Source organism: Grampus griseus (genome assembly GCF_964374135.1).
Source record: "Grampus griseus genome assembly, chromosome: 8".
Classification (NCBI taxonomy): domain Eukaryota; kingdom Metazoa; phylum Chordata; class Mammalia; order Artiodactyla; family Delphinidae; genus Grampus; species Grampus griseus.
In genome coordinates, this window is record NC_139002.1 from 39,854,124 (window position 1) to 39,872,161 (window position 18,038).

At 46.7% G+C, this 18,038-nt stretch overlaps 1 protein-coding gene across 1 annotated transcript; it reads left to right on the forward strand.

The window, feature by feature from the left end:
- Nucleotides 1-2,156: 2,156 nt before the first annotated feature.
- LOC309826080 (transmembrane 4 L6 family member 1-like) lies at nucleotides 2,157-17,437 on the forward strand (the record flags this gene model as incomplete). Its single annotated transcript, XM_082660066.1, has 5 exons — nucleotides 2,157-2,327; nucleotides 8,559-8,624; nucleotides 13,488-13,633; nucleotides 17,001-17,187; nucleotides 17,378-17,437. The coding sequence occupies 5 exons, from the start codon at nucleotides 2,157-2,159 to the stop codon at nucleotides 17,435-17,437; spliced, it is 630 nt and encodes a 209-aa protein (XP_082516192.1).
- Between the last annotated feature and the right edge of the window lie 601 nt (nucleotides 17,438-18,038).

Here is an 18,038-nt window from a genome sequence, read left to right on the forward strand (position 1 = left end):
CTCAAGTTAAGGAATTTAGCGCTTTTCTAAGTATGGGAAGATGCAAAGTCTGGGCTCATTTAAACCATTCCTTTAATATGCACCTCAGTATCCTGTGCTTCTCATCCTGAGTCTCCTCAGGGTCCATCTTCAAGGGTGGCTACAGTGGCTGACGGCTAGATGGGGGGCAAATCCTGCCTCCATCCTCAGTTCCCTCAGGGCTCACCGTCAGGGTGGCTATAATGTGATGGCTTGACGGCTGCAACATCCTTTGTTTACTGATACGGCAAGTGGCATTTTTAGTTCACGGTGCCAGCCAACCTTGGGGGCTGCGTGGTTCCCTTTCCAAATGTGGCCACAGTCTCAACCCCTACTCCCTTCCCTCCTAAGAAGATCTGCAGTTTTCCAGGAGGGTGAGGACTATTGTATTTGTTATTGGAAGAGCTGGGACATCTAGGTGTCAAGGAGCCACAGGGGCTGTTGGCTTTGTATCCTTTTACAGAGTGTAAGAAGGCTCAACAGCACTGGATTCCCAGCGCTCCCAGTTGTTAAGCATCTGCCCTCACTGGGAATAACTAGAAGTGGACACGAGCAGACCTACATTTGAGGATCGGCATTGACATTTACGGGCTGGGAGACCCTGCAATCTTGTTTAACTTCTATAAGCCTGTTTCCTCTCAGAGCTAGGGAGCTATTACCTCATGGGGCTGTTTGAGGATTAAATGAAATGATGCATACCCTGTGTCTGGACAAGTGGCAGTAGCTGTGTGTTATTGTTGCTCTTCTTACAGCATGGGATCCCCGTAAGTGTTAAATTTTCATTACCGCTACTCTCAGTGATCACAATGCGAGTGAGGTCAGCAGTTTCAACCTCCCTCATCCAAACAGAGGTGGCGCCCCATTCAGGCATCAGCTTTCTGTAGCCCTGAACTTGGATATCAGATAGAAATAAGACCCCAGGCATTACCACCCTGCCTAACCCATTGTGCATTAATACCTTTGACTCTTCTGGGGGAGTAGAAAGCTAAGGCTGGACATTTCTCAATTTGGTCCCTGAAAAGAGGTCCCTGGCTCTACAAATTGTTCCAGGTCCCTCTGCTCCCCACCCACCGCCCACCGTGGGAAGGGCCATTCGTGGCACCAGGCCTCTGTGTCTGGGAGCCGGGTAGTGAAGGAGCTGCTATTCAGGAGTCAGTTAACAATCTCAGCGTGAATCTGAGTCAAGAATGGGCACAAAGGGCTGTTGGGAGAGCGCCACCTAACACAAAACAAGAACCCTTCCCTGGGTCTCAGAGGAACATTCTGGAGCCCCTGGACCTCGGCGCAGAGCACCAGGGCTCACGCTGCTCAGGCAGCCTTCACCCGGCAAACAGGATACTCAGTTTACTCCAAACTCATTTATGCCCAGGAGAAAAAAAAAATGCATCATTATGCAAAGATGCAAAACCTTTCCCTCTTTCCCTCTTTCCATCTGCCTCCAGCCTGGCTTCTCAGAAATCTCCAGGCTCAATAATCTTTACTGACAAAGACATAAATCAAAGGAGAGGCCAAGATGATTCAGATTTGCCTTTAGTTCTTTCTTCTCCAGCTACCACACATTGACAGCCTTGTAGGAGAACATTTTGAAAATATTTTCATACCCTCAACAATTCCATAATGTGAGTGCTATTGTCAGTCCCATTTTGCAGATGAAGAAATTGAGGTGAGAGATGTAAAACAACTTGCCCAGGGTCACACAGCTGCTAAGTGATGGAGCCACAGGGTTTGGATCAGGATCTAGTTCATAATCACTAGGGGAATTCCTCTGGGAGTGGATGAAAGAACCCGAACAGGGTAACAGCAAGTTCCTAAACATCACCTCGATTGCCCCAACCCTTTAAAGAAACCCTATTGAACATCTGCTAGAGCCAGGTGCTGTCATGTTGATTTTACCTTCTTTAGTCCACGCACCGCCATCTGTAAAGTCAATGTTTTCTCTGCTTTACCGAGGAAACTGAGGCTCAGAGCGGTGAGGTGCTGGCTCCCCAGGTCACACCGTTTACCAGTGGCAGAGCTGGACTCGCCGTCTTGCTCTTGGGGCTCTGAGGCTGACGCACCCTCTCCTGACTCTGCAGTGCCTGGAGCAGGCAGCTTCCTGGTGTTGGTTGGTTCTTTCTCCCTTCCAGGGAGGATCCACCATGTGTTCTGAGACGGGCTCCAGGTACACGGGGCTGCTGCTCTTGGCCTTGGCCATCGCTGCCATCATCGCCAACCTCCTGCTGTACTTTCCCAGCGGACAGGTGCTGGAGCCTGCCAAGATCACAGACTTCGTCTGGTTTTTCCACGGCTTTCTTGGAGCTGGACTCTTGGTAAGCATGAGGTTTAACTACCTTACCTCCTCCAGGTGAATGATGCCCCTAAACAACCTTCAAGTCACAGTGCAATTCATCTCCTCATAGGGCCACGCTCCTAGGGCCCCCAGAGCATGGCCGGCTGCTCCTCCTCTGTACCCCACAACATGTGATACATAAACACCCTCCACACTGGCACCTCGTACTGCAAACATCTCTTTATGTGTCTGCCTCCCCCATTAGCTGTGAGCTCCTTAAGAATACAGTCCAAGTCGCATTCACTGTGGCCTCGAAATTACCTACCTAGCAAAGTGCCGGCTTCGCCTAGAGCTTAGTATGTGGTTGTTATAAAAGATATGCATTAAGAAAAGCACAACAGCAGAGCATTTGCCAGGTCATCAGTTTTCAAGATGGTCATCTCGAAAAATAAATTGTGTAGCTCCCATCAAGGCTTCCCTCGGCTAGGTTATGGGGTTGGCAAGTTTTTTCTGTAAAAGGCCAGAGAGTGACTATTTCCAGCTTTGCAGGCCATACGGTCTCTTGTTTCAACTACTCAACTCTGCCGTCCTAGGGCAAAAACCAGCCATTGACGATATGTAAACAAATGGGCGGAACTGTGTTCCAATAAAACTTTATTTATAAAAACAGGCAACCTGCTGGATTTAGCCCACAAGGTGTAATCCGTTGCCCCTAAGGTAGACATTGAGTGTTTTTCCTTCCTTTCCACCTTTATTTTCATCTGGCTCCTCCTTTCCCAGGCATCCAGAGTCCCTTAGGAAAAGATCATGGGTTAATGTGAGACCCCAGTGCTGGGCACTGAACTCAGCAAATGGAAGGATGAATGTATGAAGGATAAAGAACCCTCAGAAAAAGGTGACCACCTCCCTTCCTGTTTCTCCTCCCCACGCAGTAGTAGACGCAGTGATGTCTCAAGTTTCATTCAGTGGCCACCTGCCCCTCCCATCCTAGCAGAGCTGGGCCTTCTCTTCCTGCCCAAGAGAACCTCTAAATCAGCAATGCCTCAGCAAAGGTTGTCTGTTTCTCAGCTCACAGCCCTACCTAAGAGGCAGTACAGACCTAGTTGTCAGGACAGGTTTGCATTTCTCAGTTCCACCGCCAAGCAAATCATTAAACTCCCCTTAGCTTCACTCTCCTCATCTGTAGAATGTGTAGGTCCATCGGCACCCAACTTCTCTCAAGACATAGATGAGCAAATACAGTGACTATTGAAAGGGGTTGAGTAGCTTGAGGGAATTTAGGCTTCCTATTTGCAGAATCTTAGAATGTTCACTGAAAGAAAGTGACTCAGAGAGGACACTCCCTGGTCCTGGGGAAAGCAGAGTGGAGCCTGGCTCAGGCAGGGACCAGACACCCTGTCTGCATAGCATCCCCCAATACCAGCCAGCTGTCCAATCCTCACTCCAATTTTCCAACACAACCTCCCAGGATTTCCTGAAAAGATGCTTACACTTGTATATTCACGGCGAAATGGGGATAAAATAAACAGGACCAAACCAGTCCATGCAGTTGGATAAAGTAAAAACCAATGAGCTATCCCCTTTTCTCTTCTTTCTTTCCTTTTCCTTTTTCCTCCTTTTTCCTTTTCTTTGTTCAGTCCACTTTAGTGTCTACTCTATGCCTTCACTCATGCCTGGCTCTAAGACCAGCTAAGGCAGTGGCCATGAGGTTGGAGAGAGGAAGGTGCAGAGGAGTTGGCAGGATCTGAAGAGTGATGGAGGTAAGGGGGCACAAGGAGAAGTCAGGGTGGCTCTGGCATTCTCGCCTGAGCAGCCAGGGAGATGGTGAAGGCGTTCCCTGGGGCAGGGACCTCGGGGGGGAGGGCAGAGGCTGAGCTTTGCTCCACATTCGCCCTGAAGGAGCAGAGGATGGTTGGGCTGGGACTGGAGACCTGGGGAGAGGCAACCTTGAGAACCACCATGGAGAGGTGATGTAGAGCCCCAGGGGACAGCGGGTTTGCCCAGGGCTTGTGAACTGACTGAGAGGAGAAAGAGGCCCAGGTCGAAACCCCAGGAAACCTTGCAAATTGAGAGTATGCAAAGGGAGGGGAGGGGAGGAAGGAGACTGAGAAAAACAGCTAGAAAGTTTCAGGCAAAGCGAAAAAGTGGAAAGTGAGAAAAGTCGGAAAAAAGAAGAGAGAAAGTTTCTAGAAAAAGAGAGGAATCCCAGGGTCAACTGCAGCAGAAGGGACATAGCTGGGACGTGAAAAGCATCTGGTACCCAGCAAGGTGCTGACGGCTCTTGGCTGGAGCGGTCCTGAGGGAGGATGGGGACCCCAGACTGCAGAGGGCTGAGGAAGGTGTGGAGGTGAGGAGCTGGGCTCTGAACGGAGGAAGAGAAGCCAATAAGCAGAGCTGCCTTCCTGATAACAAAATAAAAGGCCAGAAAGATCTCAAAAGCCACAAGGGACACTGCAGGCAATGACAAGCACACTATCCATTTATCATCAGCTCCATGCCAAACGCTGTGTAAGATATGGAAGGGAGAAATCCTGAATTCACAGTTCCTGCCCTTTAATAATCATTGTAACAGCCGTTTGCACAAAGGTTTCGAGTGTATCAAATGCTTGCACACACGTTATTTCATTTGTGAGGTGGGATCATCACCTCCATCCTATGGGTAAGGAAATGAGGCCCAAGCAGATTAAGTCATCTGACTGCGGCCACGCAGAGGGAGCCCAGCAGAATTAGGACTTAAAACACTCATCTGAGCCCAAAGCCCATAACCTCTCCGTTTCTCCCATTTGATGCACACGTGCGCTTGCAACACGGGACACAGAGAAAAAGATGAAGCTAAGTCAGCAGAGCCCTGATGAAACAAGACAGGAAAGTGCCTGTGGGGGGGCTACTCTAGACAGTGCTGCTTTCCAGATGAGAGAGAAAAACCGGACCACATGAGTCACTGTCTCCCCACCCCCCCGCCAGGAGGTCAGTCACTCGGCGGCTGAGTTTATACACACAGGGCTCACGGCCATGGTGTGTAAAGTCACATCCAGCAGTATGTCATCTCCTAGTCCCCATATGATTGCTGGAAGGCAGCCTCGGGACCCCAGCAGGGTAGTTGTCTCAGCAAAGCCACGGCCAAGGATCACAGCTCTCTGTTCTCATGAGGCCACAGGCCAACCCAGAATGCCTGGCAGGCTTCTGTGGTTAAAACAGGGCACCTGGGACGACCATGACATAAACCGAATTGGTTGCTCTAGGGACTGAGATGCAGGGCCCCAGTTTCTTCCCATAGGTAACTAATGGCTGTTTTCCAGCAATATTATTTGCAGACTTGGCAAGACCATTAGGAGGGAGAGGTTAGAACTAGTCCGTGGTGTGGTTTGGGATCACTTGAGGTCTGATTGGAGGTGGAAGGTCTGCAAGAGGTGGGGGTCTGCCTGACCCAGCAGAGATGGCCCCTAGGTTCCTTCACCAAGGGAGATGGGAAAACACACAACTAATTCAGCCCAGTGGGGTGAGTACCTGCCACAGTGGAGGCCTGGAGTCTGCAGGAGAGGGAACAATCAACTCTACCTCTGGGAACCAAGAGAGGCATCCCAGAGAAACAGGTATCTGAGCTGTACTGTATAGAGTTACAGAATTAGTAGGTATTTGCCAGGCAGAGAAGGGAGGAGCGTGTTCCAAGCAGAGGAAGCAGTTTTTGTAAAGGCAGAGGAGCATCACAGAGTACGATGCATTCATGGACACTGTGCAGTTTGGTGTGACTGGAGCAAGGGCTGCTCACGTGAAGAAGGGATAGGAAACGGTGCTGAAATGCAGACTTAGGCAACATTCCATTTGACCTTGCGTCCCATGCTGATGAGCCAGTCCCTTACCCTTGAGTAGCTGACCCACAAATATTCACTGAGCATCTACTATGTGCTAGCACTGTTCTGGGTATTACAGTTCTACTCTCCTAGGGCTTACGTTCTAGTAGAGAAGAGAAAGATCATAAATAATCCACTATGTGCTGATGTCAGGTGGTGAGAGCACTAGGAAGAAAATAGAGTAAAGGAATAGATAGACAGCGAGATACTGCCTGAGGAGGTGGTGTTTGAGAAGCCACTTGAATGAGGGAAGAATAGCCACGCTGATATTTGGGGGAGGAGCATTCCAAACAGAGGGATTGGCACGTTCTAAGGCCCTGAGCTGGGAATGGGCTGAATAATTCCTAGATCTGCAAGAAAACCAGCGTAGCTAGAACCACGTGAAAAAGATTTGGAAGAGAGGGTAGGAAATGAGGTCAGGGGAGGAACGAGCATCCACTAGAACTTTTAAGCAGGAGAGACGCACGCCCAGGTGCCGTCAAGCTATGACAGTTCTGACTTGAATCCATCGCTTCATCCTGACCCCCGTGTTGGAGCCTGGTTTGCTGGAAACACCAAGCTATGCTCCCCAGAAGGTGCTTGGAAACACTCTCAGCACCTACCTCCTCCAGGGTGGTTCCAAAAGCTCTCATTTGTCAGGCCCAACCTACCCTTGCCACACAATCTCCAGTTGACCCTCCCATTTGACTCAAGGGAGCTTTGGGTCTCCCAAAGGCCCAGCATAAGACAGAAGAATCAGTAATTCCTGTTGCCAGAGAATCACCAGAACTAGGAAAAGAAACTCAAAGAAGGGAGAGCATTACCTCATCTCCAGGTTATGAGTGTACAGCGACCTGAGGCTCAAAGCTGCCCTCAGCCATCCCCCAGGGAAGCCAGGAGTCCCGGCCCATCTCTTCCTACCTGGGAGGTTCCCGTCAGCTCTATATCCCAGCACAGAGTTACCATGAGATAACTGAGAATCTGAGATTTTTGTGAAATGGGTCACCTTGGTGAGAAGTAGGGATTTCCCAGATGCCTGCATCAGCAAACACATTTACCAACTATCTCTCAGGGTGAGGTGATTTTTTTTCATAAAGTTAAGTTCATCCATTATGTATTTATTTCTTGCTCCTGACCCATGGCCCTATCATGCCCCTACCTTCCTGCTACCCCACAGTGCCAGAAGAAACATGGCGAAATGTCATCATAGATTTCACCACCATAACACTGGGTCCTGATTCCATGTTGGGCACCGTGGGAGACGCTGCTGAACCAGCACTCAGAACCCAGTGGTAAAAGGAGAATGAGCACGCTCAGTGCGACAGGATGGAGTGACTGGAAGGAAGGAACCATTCATGTTGCCGGGGGTGGATGAGGGGGTCACTGAACAGTACAAAGAGGAGATGTATTGGTTTCCCATAGCTGCTATAATAACTTACCACAAACGTAGTGGCTTAAAACATCAGAAATGTATTCTCTCACAGTTCTGGAGGCCAGAAGCTCTCAGTAGATGTGTTGGCGGGGCCCCCTGTTCTCAGCTGTAAGGGAAAATCATTCCTTGCCTCTTGCAGCTTCTGGTGGCTGTTGGCATTCTTTGGTTTGTAAAGACATTGCTCCAGTCTCTGTCTCCATATCCCCTTCTCCTCTGTGTGTCTCTCAGAACCCCTTCTGCTTCTCTCTTGTAGGGATACATGTGATTGCATTTAGGGCTCACCCAGATAATCCAGGATAAACTCCTCCTGTTAAGATTCCCAACTCAGGGACTTCCCTGGTGGTGCAGTGGTTAAGAATCCGCCTGCCAATGCAGGGGACACGGGTTTGAGCCCTGGTCTGGGAAGATCCCACATGCCGCGGAGCAACTAAGCCCGTGCGCCACAACTACTGAGCCTGCACTCTGCAACAAGAGAAGCCACTGCAATGAAAAGCCCACACACCACAACGAAGACTCAAGGCAGTCAAAAATAAGTAAATAAATAGATAATAAAGATCCCAACTCAATCATATCTTTTGTCATATAAGGTAATATTCACAGGTACCAGGATTCAGAAGTGAATATATCTTTGGCAGGGCGGGGGCGGGGGGAGCCTTTTTATTCAGCCTAGTACAAAAGATAACATTTGAACTGACCCTTTGCAGGTGAATAAGAGTTTATCTGATGGCAAATGGTGAAGGGCATATTCAAAAGCCCAGAGGCAGGAAGGTCCCGGGTGTCTCCTGGGGGACCATAAGGTGGTGTGTCAAGAGGTCTCTATGGAGGAGAGGTGAGGCTCTGGTGGCAGGTCAGGAGCAGGGCATGAGGGCTCACGTACAATGTCCAGGACCTGTGTTGTGTCCTACAGGCAATGAGGAATCATTAGACATTTTTAAATAGCTTGAGTTTTGGAACTTTGTTCCAAAATGGTAACATTCCCTTCATTACAAGAGCACCTTCTTTGCCACAGGTTATGGTGCCAGCACTGATAATGTTGAGGGGAGGTGGAGAGGACTGCTGTGCTCACAGATGCGGGGTAAGTACTGTGGGGTCTACAGAACGTTTCGACTCCCACCCATACCCCCAAAAGGGCTTACTTCCCAGGCTGCAAGCTTTCTCTCTTCTGAAGGCCAGACTATTAACCCATTGACCATAGTCTAGTACTTCTAATACCCTCCTTTCATTTATTTAGTTTTACTGAAGTATAGTTGATTTACAATATTGTGTTAGTTTCAGGTGTGGAGCATAGTGATTCAGTATTTTTGCAGATTATACTCCATTACAGGTTATTACAAGATCATGGGTATAATTCCTTGTGCTATATAGTATATCTTTGTTGGTTATCTATTTTATACATAATAGTTTGTATCTGTTAATCCAATATGCCTAACTTGTCCCACTCCCCTTCCCTCTCCCCTTTGGTAACCATGAGTTTGTTTTCTGTATCTGTGAGTCTGTTTCTGTTCTGCATATACATCCACTTGTATTATTTTTTCCACATCTAAATGACAAATACTTCCTTTTAAAGTACAGTGATATTATGCAGGGCTCTCTCCAACAGTGATGAGGGTTATTGCATGAGATCCCAGGAAGAATGAGCCTGGAGAGGGTATAAAGAGAGCCGTTAACGCACAAAGCCTGTGAGCTCTGGTGGACCAGCCTGCCAGGGTTTGGCTGGTTGTTTCTATCAGTCTGTCTGTCTGTGGGAAGGTCTAGGACCCTCCATCCTCTGGCTTTCTTATTTCCCTAACAGCCAGTAGATTAACACATCCTAGAACTGGGATTTGAGCAAGAAGGGAATTGGAGATTTTACTGTCAAAAACTCTTTCACAGATACTCTCTTACAGTCGCCCCATGAAGAACAGAAGGCTGACACTCTGTAAGTGTATCCATTATGTATTTGTGTCTTGTTCCTGACATGTGGCCCTCTTATACCACTGCCCTTTCCACTGCCCAACACTGCTGGAAGAAACCAATGGAACTGTAACCACAAATTTTGCAAACTTGTCTACATTTGATGAATAGGAAAGGAAATGCCCAGAGAGACTGAGTGGCCTGCCCAGATTCGCATGGCTGTAATCTCAGAGCTGGAATGGACATATAGGACTATTTACGCAACTCCAGGAAGAATATAAGCTGCTTTCTTCAAGGCAAGGTCCACAGTTATCATCTCCATACTCCCAGATGCCTGAAACACGGTCGGCTCTCAAGACACACCCAGTGAAGGCAGGTCTGGCTGAGCTGGAACTCGTCTTGGTCTCCTGACCCCCAAGATCGTGCTCTTTCCCACATACAAACCTGCTTACCAAGGTCCCTGCTCACAGTGAGCTGTTCACTGTTCTTATATTCCTAGTTCATACACTGTCTCACTTCTTTTCTACTCCCAGAGTCCCCTCTCCCAACCCTTGCAGTCCCCAGTCAGACCCTCCAAAGAGACCTTGGTCACCAGGTCATTTGAGGACCATCTCCAAGGAGCTCCCTGAGTCATTCCATTCAACTCCAGCCAGCCCCTCCCTCCCTTCCTGTGGTAAGAAAGACACAACATGGATGTGTCAGGAATAAGAGCTCATGTTTTGAAGCAAACGAGTCCCTCAGCTTTGCCCCAATTTAATGCGCTAATATGCCAGGAGGTCGCCTGTCCCAGACACTTGCCTCGCTGTCACACTCATTCACCCGTCCAGTCAACACGTTTATGGAGTTTGTACACAGTACAAGGCCCTGTGTTGATCGCTGACTCAGGCATTAGAAAAATGATTATTCATTTATTCATCCAATCATACAATACTTACTGAACATCCACCACCAGGATGGCGAGTAGGTTTCATTTAGGTTTCAAACAAAGCCAATACCAATAGGTCAGTTGCTCTGTTTTGAGGACTGTGGCGCTTTTTCTTCTAGGGGAAGAGTACTGAGATCAATAACTGATGTCTGCTGTGAGTGCAGACTAGGAGACTGGAAGCACACCTATATTACGTGCCAGGCAGTGTGTAGGCTCTAAGAGTTCAGTGATAAATAAGTTACATTTTCTGCTCACAGTTTTGTAGTGTGTGATTTCATTCATTACAATTGCAAATGGAACACCCATTTATGATTAAAACCCTGTAGAAAGTAGGCATAGAGGGAACCTACCTCAACATAATAAAGGCCATATACGACAAACCCACAGACAACATCGTCCTCAATGGTGAAAAACTGAAACCATTTCCTCTAAGATCAGGAACGAGACAATGATGTCCACTCTTACCACTATTATTCAACAACGTTTTGGAAGTCCTAGCCATGGCAATCAGAGAAGAAAAAGAAATAAAAGGAATCCAAACTGGAAAAGAAGAAGTAAAGCTGTCATTGTTTGCAGATGACACGGTACTATACATAGAGGATCCTAAAAATGCTACCAGAAAACTACTAGAGCTAATCAATGAATCTGGTAAAGCAGCAGGACACAAAATTAATGCACAGAAATCTCTTGCATTCCTATACACTAATGATGAAAAACCTGAAAGAGAAATTATGGAAACATTCCCATTTACCATTGCAACAAAAAGAGTAAAATACCTAGGAATAAACCTACCTAGGGAGACAAAAGACCTGTATACAGAAAACTATAAGACACTGATGAAAGAAATTAAAGACGATATAAACAGATGGAGAGATATACCATGTTCTTGGATTGGAAGAAGCAACATTGTGAAAATGCCTATAATACCCAAGGCAACCTACAGATTCAACGCAATCCCTATCAAATTACCAATGGCATTTTTTACAGAACTAGAACAAATCATCTTAAAATTTGTATGGAGACACAAAAGACCCCAAATAGCCAAAGCAGTCTTGAGGGAAAAAAATGGAGCTGGAGGAATCAGACTCCCTGACTTCAGACTATACTACAAAGCCACAGTAATCAAGACAATATGGTACTGGCACAAATACAGAAACATAGATCAATGGAACAAGATAGAAAGCCCAGAGATAAACCCACGCACCTTTAGTCAACTAATCTATGACAAAGGAGGCAAAGATATACAATGGAGAAAAGGCAGTCTGTTCAATAAGTGGTGCTGGGAAAACTGGACAGCTACATGTAAAAGAATGAAATTAGATCACTCCCTAACACCATACACAAAAATAAACTCAAAATGGATTCGAGACCTAAATGTAAGATCAAACACTATAATACTCTTAGAGGAAAACATAGGAAGAACACTCTTTGACATAAATCACAGCAAGACCTTTTTTGATCCACCTCCTAGAGTAATGGAAATAAAAACAAAAATAAACAAATGGGACCTAATGAAACTTCCAAGCTTTTGCACAGCAAAGGAAACCATAAACAAGACGAAAAGACAACCCTCAGAATGGGAGAAAATATTTGCAAACGAATCAACAGACAAAGGATTAATCTCCAAAATATACAAGCAGCTCATGCAGCTCAATATTCAAAACAACAAACAACCCAATCCAAAACTGGGCAGAAGACCTAAATAGACATTTCTCCAAAGAAGATATACAGACTGCCAACAAACACATGACAGGATGCTCAACATCACTAATCATCAGAGAAATGCAAATCAAAACTACAATGAGGGGTTTCCCTGGTGGCGCAGTGGTTGAGAGTCTGCCTGCCGATGCAGGGGACGCGGGTTTGTGCCCTGGTCCGGGAAGATCCCACATGCCGCGGAGCCGCTGGGCCTGTGAGCCATGGCCGCTGAGCCTGCGCTTCCAGAGCCTGTGCTCTGCAACGGGAGAGGCCACAACAGTGAGAGGCCCGCATACCACACAAAAAAACAAACAAACAAACAAAACTACAATGAGGTATCACCTCAGACTGGTCAGAATGGCCATCATCAAAAAATCTACAAACAATAAATGCTGGAGAGGGTATGGAGAAAAGGGAACCCTCTTGCACTGTTGGTGGGAATGTAAATTGATACAGTCACTATGGAGAACAGTATGGAGGTTCCTTAAAAAACTAAAAATAGAATTGCCATATGACCCTGTAATCCCACTACTGGGCATATACCCTGAGAAAACCATAATTCAAAAAGAGTCATGTACCACAATGTTCATGCAGCACTATTTACAATAGCCCGGAGATGGAAGCAACCTAAGTGTCCATCGACAGATGAATGGATGAAGAACATGTGACACATATATACAATGGAATATTACTCAGCCATAAAAAGAAATGAAATTGAGTTATTTGTAGTGAGGTGGATGGACCTAGAGTCTGTTATACAGAGTGAAGTAAGTCAGAAAGAGAAAACAAATACCATATGCTAACACATATATATGGAATCAAAAAAAAAAAAAAAAAGAAGGTTCTGAAGAACCCAGGGGCAGGATAGGAATAAAGACTCAGACGTAGAGAATGGACTTGAGGACAAGTCCTCAAGTACCCTTAAGGGGAAAGGGTAAGCTGGGGCGAAGTGAGAGAGTGACATTGATATATATGCACTACCAAATGTAAAATAGATAGCTAGGGGGAAGCAGCCGCATAGCACAGGGAGATCAGCTCCATGCTTTGTGACCACCTTGAGGGGTGGGATAGGGAGGGTGGGAGGGAAACGCAAGAGGAAGGGGATATGGGGATATATGTATATGTATAGCTGATTCACTTTGTTATACAGCAGAAACTAACACGACATTGTAAAGCAATTATACTCCAATAAAGACGTTTAAAAAAATAATAATTGCAAATGGAGCAGATGAATGGACATAGGTCTTCTCAGCTCTAGTGCCCCCATTTTTTGTGTGCATTTGGGAAGCAAAACAAGGATGCCCACCAGGTCAATTCCCCTCTTCAATTTGCCAGGAAACTCAGGATGGATCTTTCAAAAGGACCACCTTTTGAAAAGGTGCTGCACTGCTGCACTGAATTTCTGATTCTGTTCCATTGCAGATGCTGTTCCCTGTGCTCCTGGCCATACAGGGCACTGTGGGCGCCGTGTACTGTGTGGTCATTTCTTCACTGGGTTTGCTCAGTGGCCCCCTCTGTGACACAGGCAGTGGAAACTACACCTACCCGTTCAGGAATTACTCCCTGGAGTGAGTAGCATTTATGGCCTTGGGTCCCTGTCTAACATCTAAAGATGATACCGTGATGACCACAAAGAATGTGTGCTCTGAGAATTGACTATGCAGTAGTGGGGCCAGGTACCTCCATTCATACTTGGTGTCTTGCTCCTCTCTCTGTACCAGATTGACACATTTATTCCCAAATCACCAATCTCTAGAGGTGACTGGCCAAGGCAAGGTGTGCCCGTGAATTAAGCAGTTCACCCAAGGTATTCAGTACAATACCTTGACTTCATTTTCCCCATTATTATTTTTTTTTTTTCTTTTTCTTTTTGCGGTATGTGGGCCTCTCACTGCTGCGGCCTCTCCCGTTGCGGAGCACAGGCTCCGGATGCGCAGGCCCAGCGGCCATGGCTCACGGGCCCAGCCGCTCCGCGGCATGTGGGATCTTCCCAGACCCGGGCACGAACCCGCGTCCCCTGCATCGGCAGGCGGACTCTCAACCGCTGCACCACCAGGGAAGCCCCCCCATTATTAAACACAGGTGAGCACGTGCTGAGGGCTTGCTTAGTACTGACTAGGCGCTGTGATAAGAGAAGGGATTCCAAAAGAGGGATAAGACCACTTGCCTATTTACACCTTGCCTGTTCACAGTCTAATTGGGGAGACAATAGTCAAATTTGGGGTTTGTTTTGTGACGACCTCAGCCTATCAATAAGCAGTGTTGTGGCTGGACCAGTCCTTATGGTTCTTATTATGATTGCAAGACGCCCTTTAGCAATAACCATCAAGAAACTTTGAAAAAATAAAGATTTCTTACATACAGGACCTGGAAATTACACAGCACACCTGGGGTCACACAGCAAGGTTGGGGGGAGGGGAGGTGGCGGGGTAGGGAGCGCAAGTGCATGGGCCTGGGGTTCTGCTTTTATTGGGTTTGAGGCTGGGGGTCTAGGGTTTCACAGGCTCACTCTTTACTGATGAACTTACAACATAAAAGCAGGAATTTAAAGCACAGGAATAGAAAAAATAAGTGGCCCAAAAGGTCGGTTACTGAAATCAACCAAGATCGCTAAAACAAAGGAGCCTCAGTCAGGCTTTTACCTAGGTGTGAAGCTGGCACTGTGTTTATCTGAGATAGCCCTCTTTGAAGCGGATGCCTCACAATCAAAGCTTAAATCAGGCACTTGCATTACAAAAAGAAAAACCAACTGTCAGGGTTTACGCTGCAGGGTTGCACAGATTATCCTTAAATGGCAGGCCCTGTGACGCCCACTGATTTTCCTAAAGGAATAAGGAAAGAAACCCAGCACCAATGATTGAGAAAGACACTGCTTCTCCTCTCATTTCACGTTCTCTCCCTGGTACAGCTCATCCATCCCCATGGCTTTCCGAACCCTCCATCTACCCATATAAATAATCCCCAAATGCCTATCTCTAGCCCAGATCTTTCTTCTGAATTCCTGATTCAGAGACCAAATCACCTCTTTGAAATTTCCTCTTGCGAATTTCAGATCACTTCAATAGTTATATGTCCAAACCCTTGATGTTCCGTTGCCAGTTTCCTCTCTGTCATCCCCAGCCCGTTAGACGGCACCCAAAACCTGTGAGTCACTGATTATTCTCCCTTCTGCACCCCAAGTTCAATCCACCACCAAATCCTGTGAGTTCTACCTCACCAGGGCACCTTGAATCTGGCCGCTGCGCTTCGCCTAGTCTGTCATCACCCTGTTCCAAATCTGCAACACCCTTTGCTTCCGTGTCTACACCAGCCCTCCAGCAAGCATCCCAGCTCCATTTTCCGCTTCAATCCTTTCGCTGTAGATGAGCCAGAGGGGCTTTGTAAAATGTAAAAGTACTCATTAAGGCCAAGAAATCCTTACATTTAAGGAACTTGCAATCTCACTGAGAACTCAATAGACGAGAATGGATATGGGTGAAGGCGGAGATTTAAAGGCAGAGATACCAAATAGTATATAACTATGAAACAGGGCCTGAAAACCTATTCCATTTTCTCTTTGTCCAGCTAGAACCCTCTGATTCCAAATATTCCTTAGAGTGTTTGTTTGCCTGCTGTTTCCTCTTATAATGCACTGGCTGCTGCCTCCTTCGAGGCCAGGTGACTCCATCCTTCCCTCACGAAACCCTGTCCAGCTACTCTAAACCTCTAGACCTCCCCGTTTTATGATAATAATGATAAATATATTGCCTACAGTGCCTACTGCATGGCAGACACTGTGCTAATATCTAATCCTCCCAACCCACTCCATGGTACTGATGTTATTTTTTAGCCCCATTTTACATATAAGGAAGCTGATATACAGAAACACTTAGGCAACTATTGGGGCCAGGGAAGGCTGTACATTGACACATATATCAATCAATGGTATATTGATTATTTTGAGTGAAAGTTGCTTAAGAAAGAGATGATGCAAGAAGCCCATTCTGACCCTCCTCTCTTGTCTCCCTGAAAGCAGGAAATAAATCTCATGTGAAAGGTGCACTCCCTACATCGGGGGCTAAAAGGACACCCTTACTGCCAGAGATAGAGCGTTCAGGGCCAAGGAGTCTATATGAACAGGCCTTGTTACTTCCTTAATTGACTACCAAGCTCGAACTGTTTAGATTCTTTACTAATTAAGCACCCAAACCTAGGTTTCTTTGTCCTGTCGATTCCTCACCAATGTATCGTTTCTTTGTCTGAAGAGTGTAAAAGCTGCCTCCTTTGGGGAATCCCCTGGTGGTCCAGTGGTTAGGACTCTGCGCTCTCACTGCTGAGGGCCCGGGTCCAATCCCTGGCTGGAGAACTAAAGTCCCACAAGCTGCGTGGGGTGTGGGCAAAAAAAAGGCTGCCTCCTTTGGCCACTACTTTAGGTCTCATTTCTACGAGACCTCCAGGGGCACGCATTAAATTTTGTTTCTCTTTCTCCTGTTAATCTGTGTTGTGTCAATTTTATTATTAGTCCAGCCACAAGAACTCAAGATATGTAGAGGGGGACATTTTATCCCTCCCTGACAAAGCTTATCAAGAACTTCCTAGTGAAGAAGCTGGAGTTAGGATCTGGGTCTGTGGGACTTCAGAGCCCGAGCTCTTAACCAATCCTTACCAGCCCTGAGATCTTTCGAGCAGTTCAAATCTTGCACCACACAATTTCCCGCTTCTTCCTCTGCTCCCTTGTGTGGCTATGTCGGTACCCACAATGCCTTGCTCAGATGCTGTGCTGTTACAGGGAAAGATGGTGTGTTCGACCCTCGACCAATGGGCAGTCATGAATGTACTATCCTTATGAAGATGAGAGCGATGTGATAGACTAGTGCCTCTCACATGCTGGTAAATGGCAGCTCTCTACCTTTCCTGGCTCTCAAACCAGGCTAATTGTCTCCCCTGTCCTGGCAGGAACAGCTACTTACTCAACCAACCCACCTGGGCTAACTGCCAAGAGCCTGAGCACATCGTCCTCTGGAACGTGGTCTTGTTCTCCATCCTGCTGGGGATCGGCGTGGTAGAAGCTGTCCTTTGCCTCAGCCAAGTCGTCAGTGGACTCTGTGATATCTTCTGTGGTACATGCGTCCGAAAAGGACAGGTTGGTGCTTCTAGAACCCAGGAATGTTCAAGTCATTTCCCCTGACCTGTTTCTCACATCTCCCTCCCGCCCCAGCCTCACACTCCCAGAGGTAATCCGGTAACCAGGAAATGCCTTTTGAAATGTCGAACTTCATGTGCCACTTGGGGCGTAATTTTCTTTCAGGTGACCATAACTGGCTTATGACCAGCCTAAGAGGACACAACCGATTGGCAGAGTTCCCCGGCTTCAGAAGGACTGGATCCGGTGACTATCAATCCCCAGAGTTCTGAGAAGCTGAGGAAAAGCCCCTGATTTGTACAAAAGTCAACAGTTTTGATCTTCTTTGCTAGAATCAAGATGGTCATTTCCCCCAAATGATCTCTAAGAATAATATAAGAAGTCATAGGGATGTAAATAATAAAAAAATTTTAATAATAATATAATAATAGATACTTAACTGTATTCAGTTGTTACTATATCCCAGGCCTGGTGCTAAACACTTTATCTACGTTATTTCAGTTAATCCTACGAAGCAAGAAGCGTGATAATGCCATCTTACGGATGAGGAACTCAGGCTCAGAGAGGTTCAGTTACTTGTCTGAAGTCAGCAAACCTAAGTTTTGAACTTGAGTCTGATTGAAAGATTTATATTCTTGACCACTCTCTCCAGTGGTACTCAAACCACTGGACTAGTTCTGTGGATTGTAATAGGTGTCATTACACCCCAAAAAAGGGGTGGGGGAGACTCTGTGGTCAAGTTAATTTGAGATACACTGGATTAAACAAAGTGTAATCGGTGTCTCTACTGCAGGACTTGTCAGAACCCCTACAAAGCCAGTGTGTACAGCTAATTTCCAGGAAGAGAATAG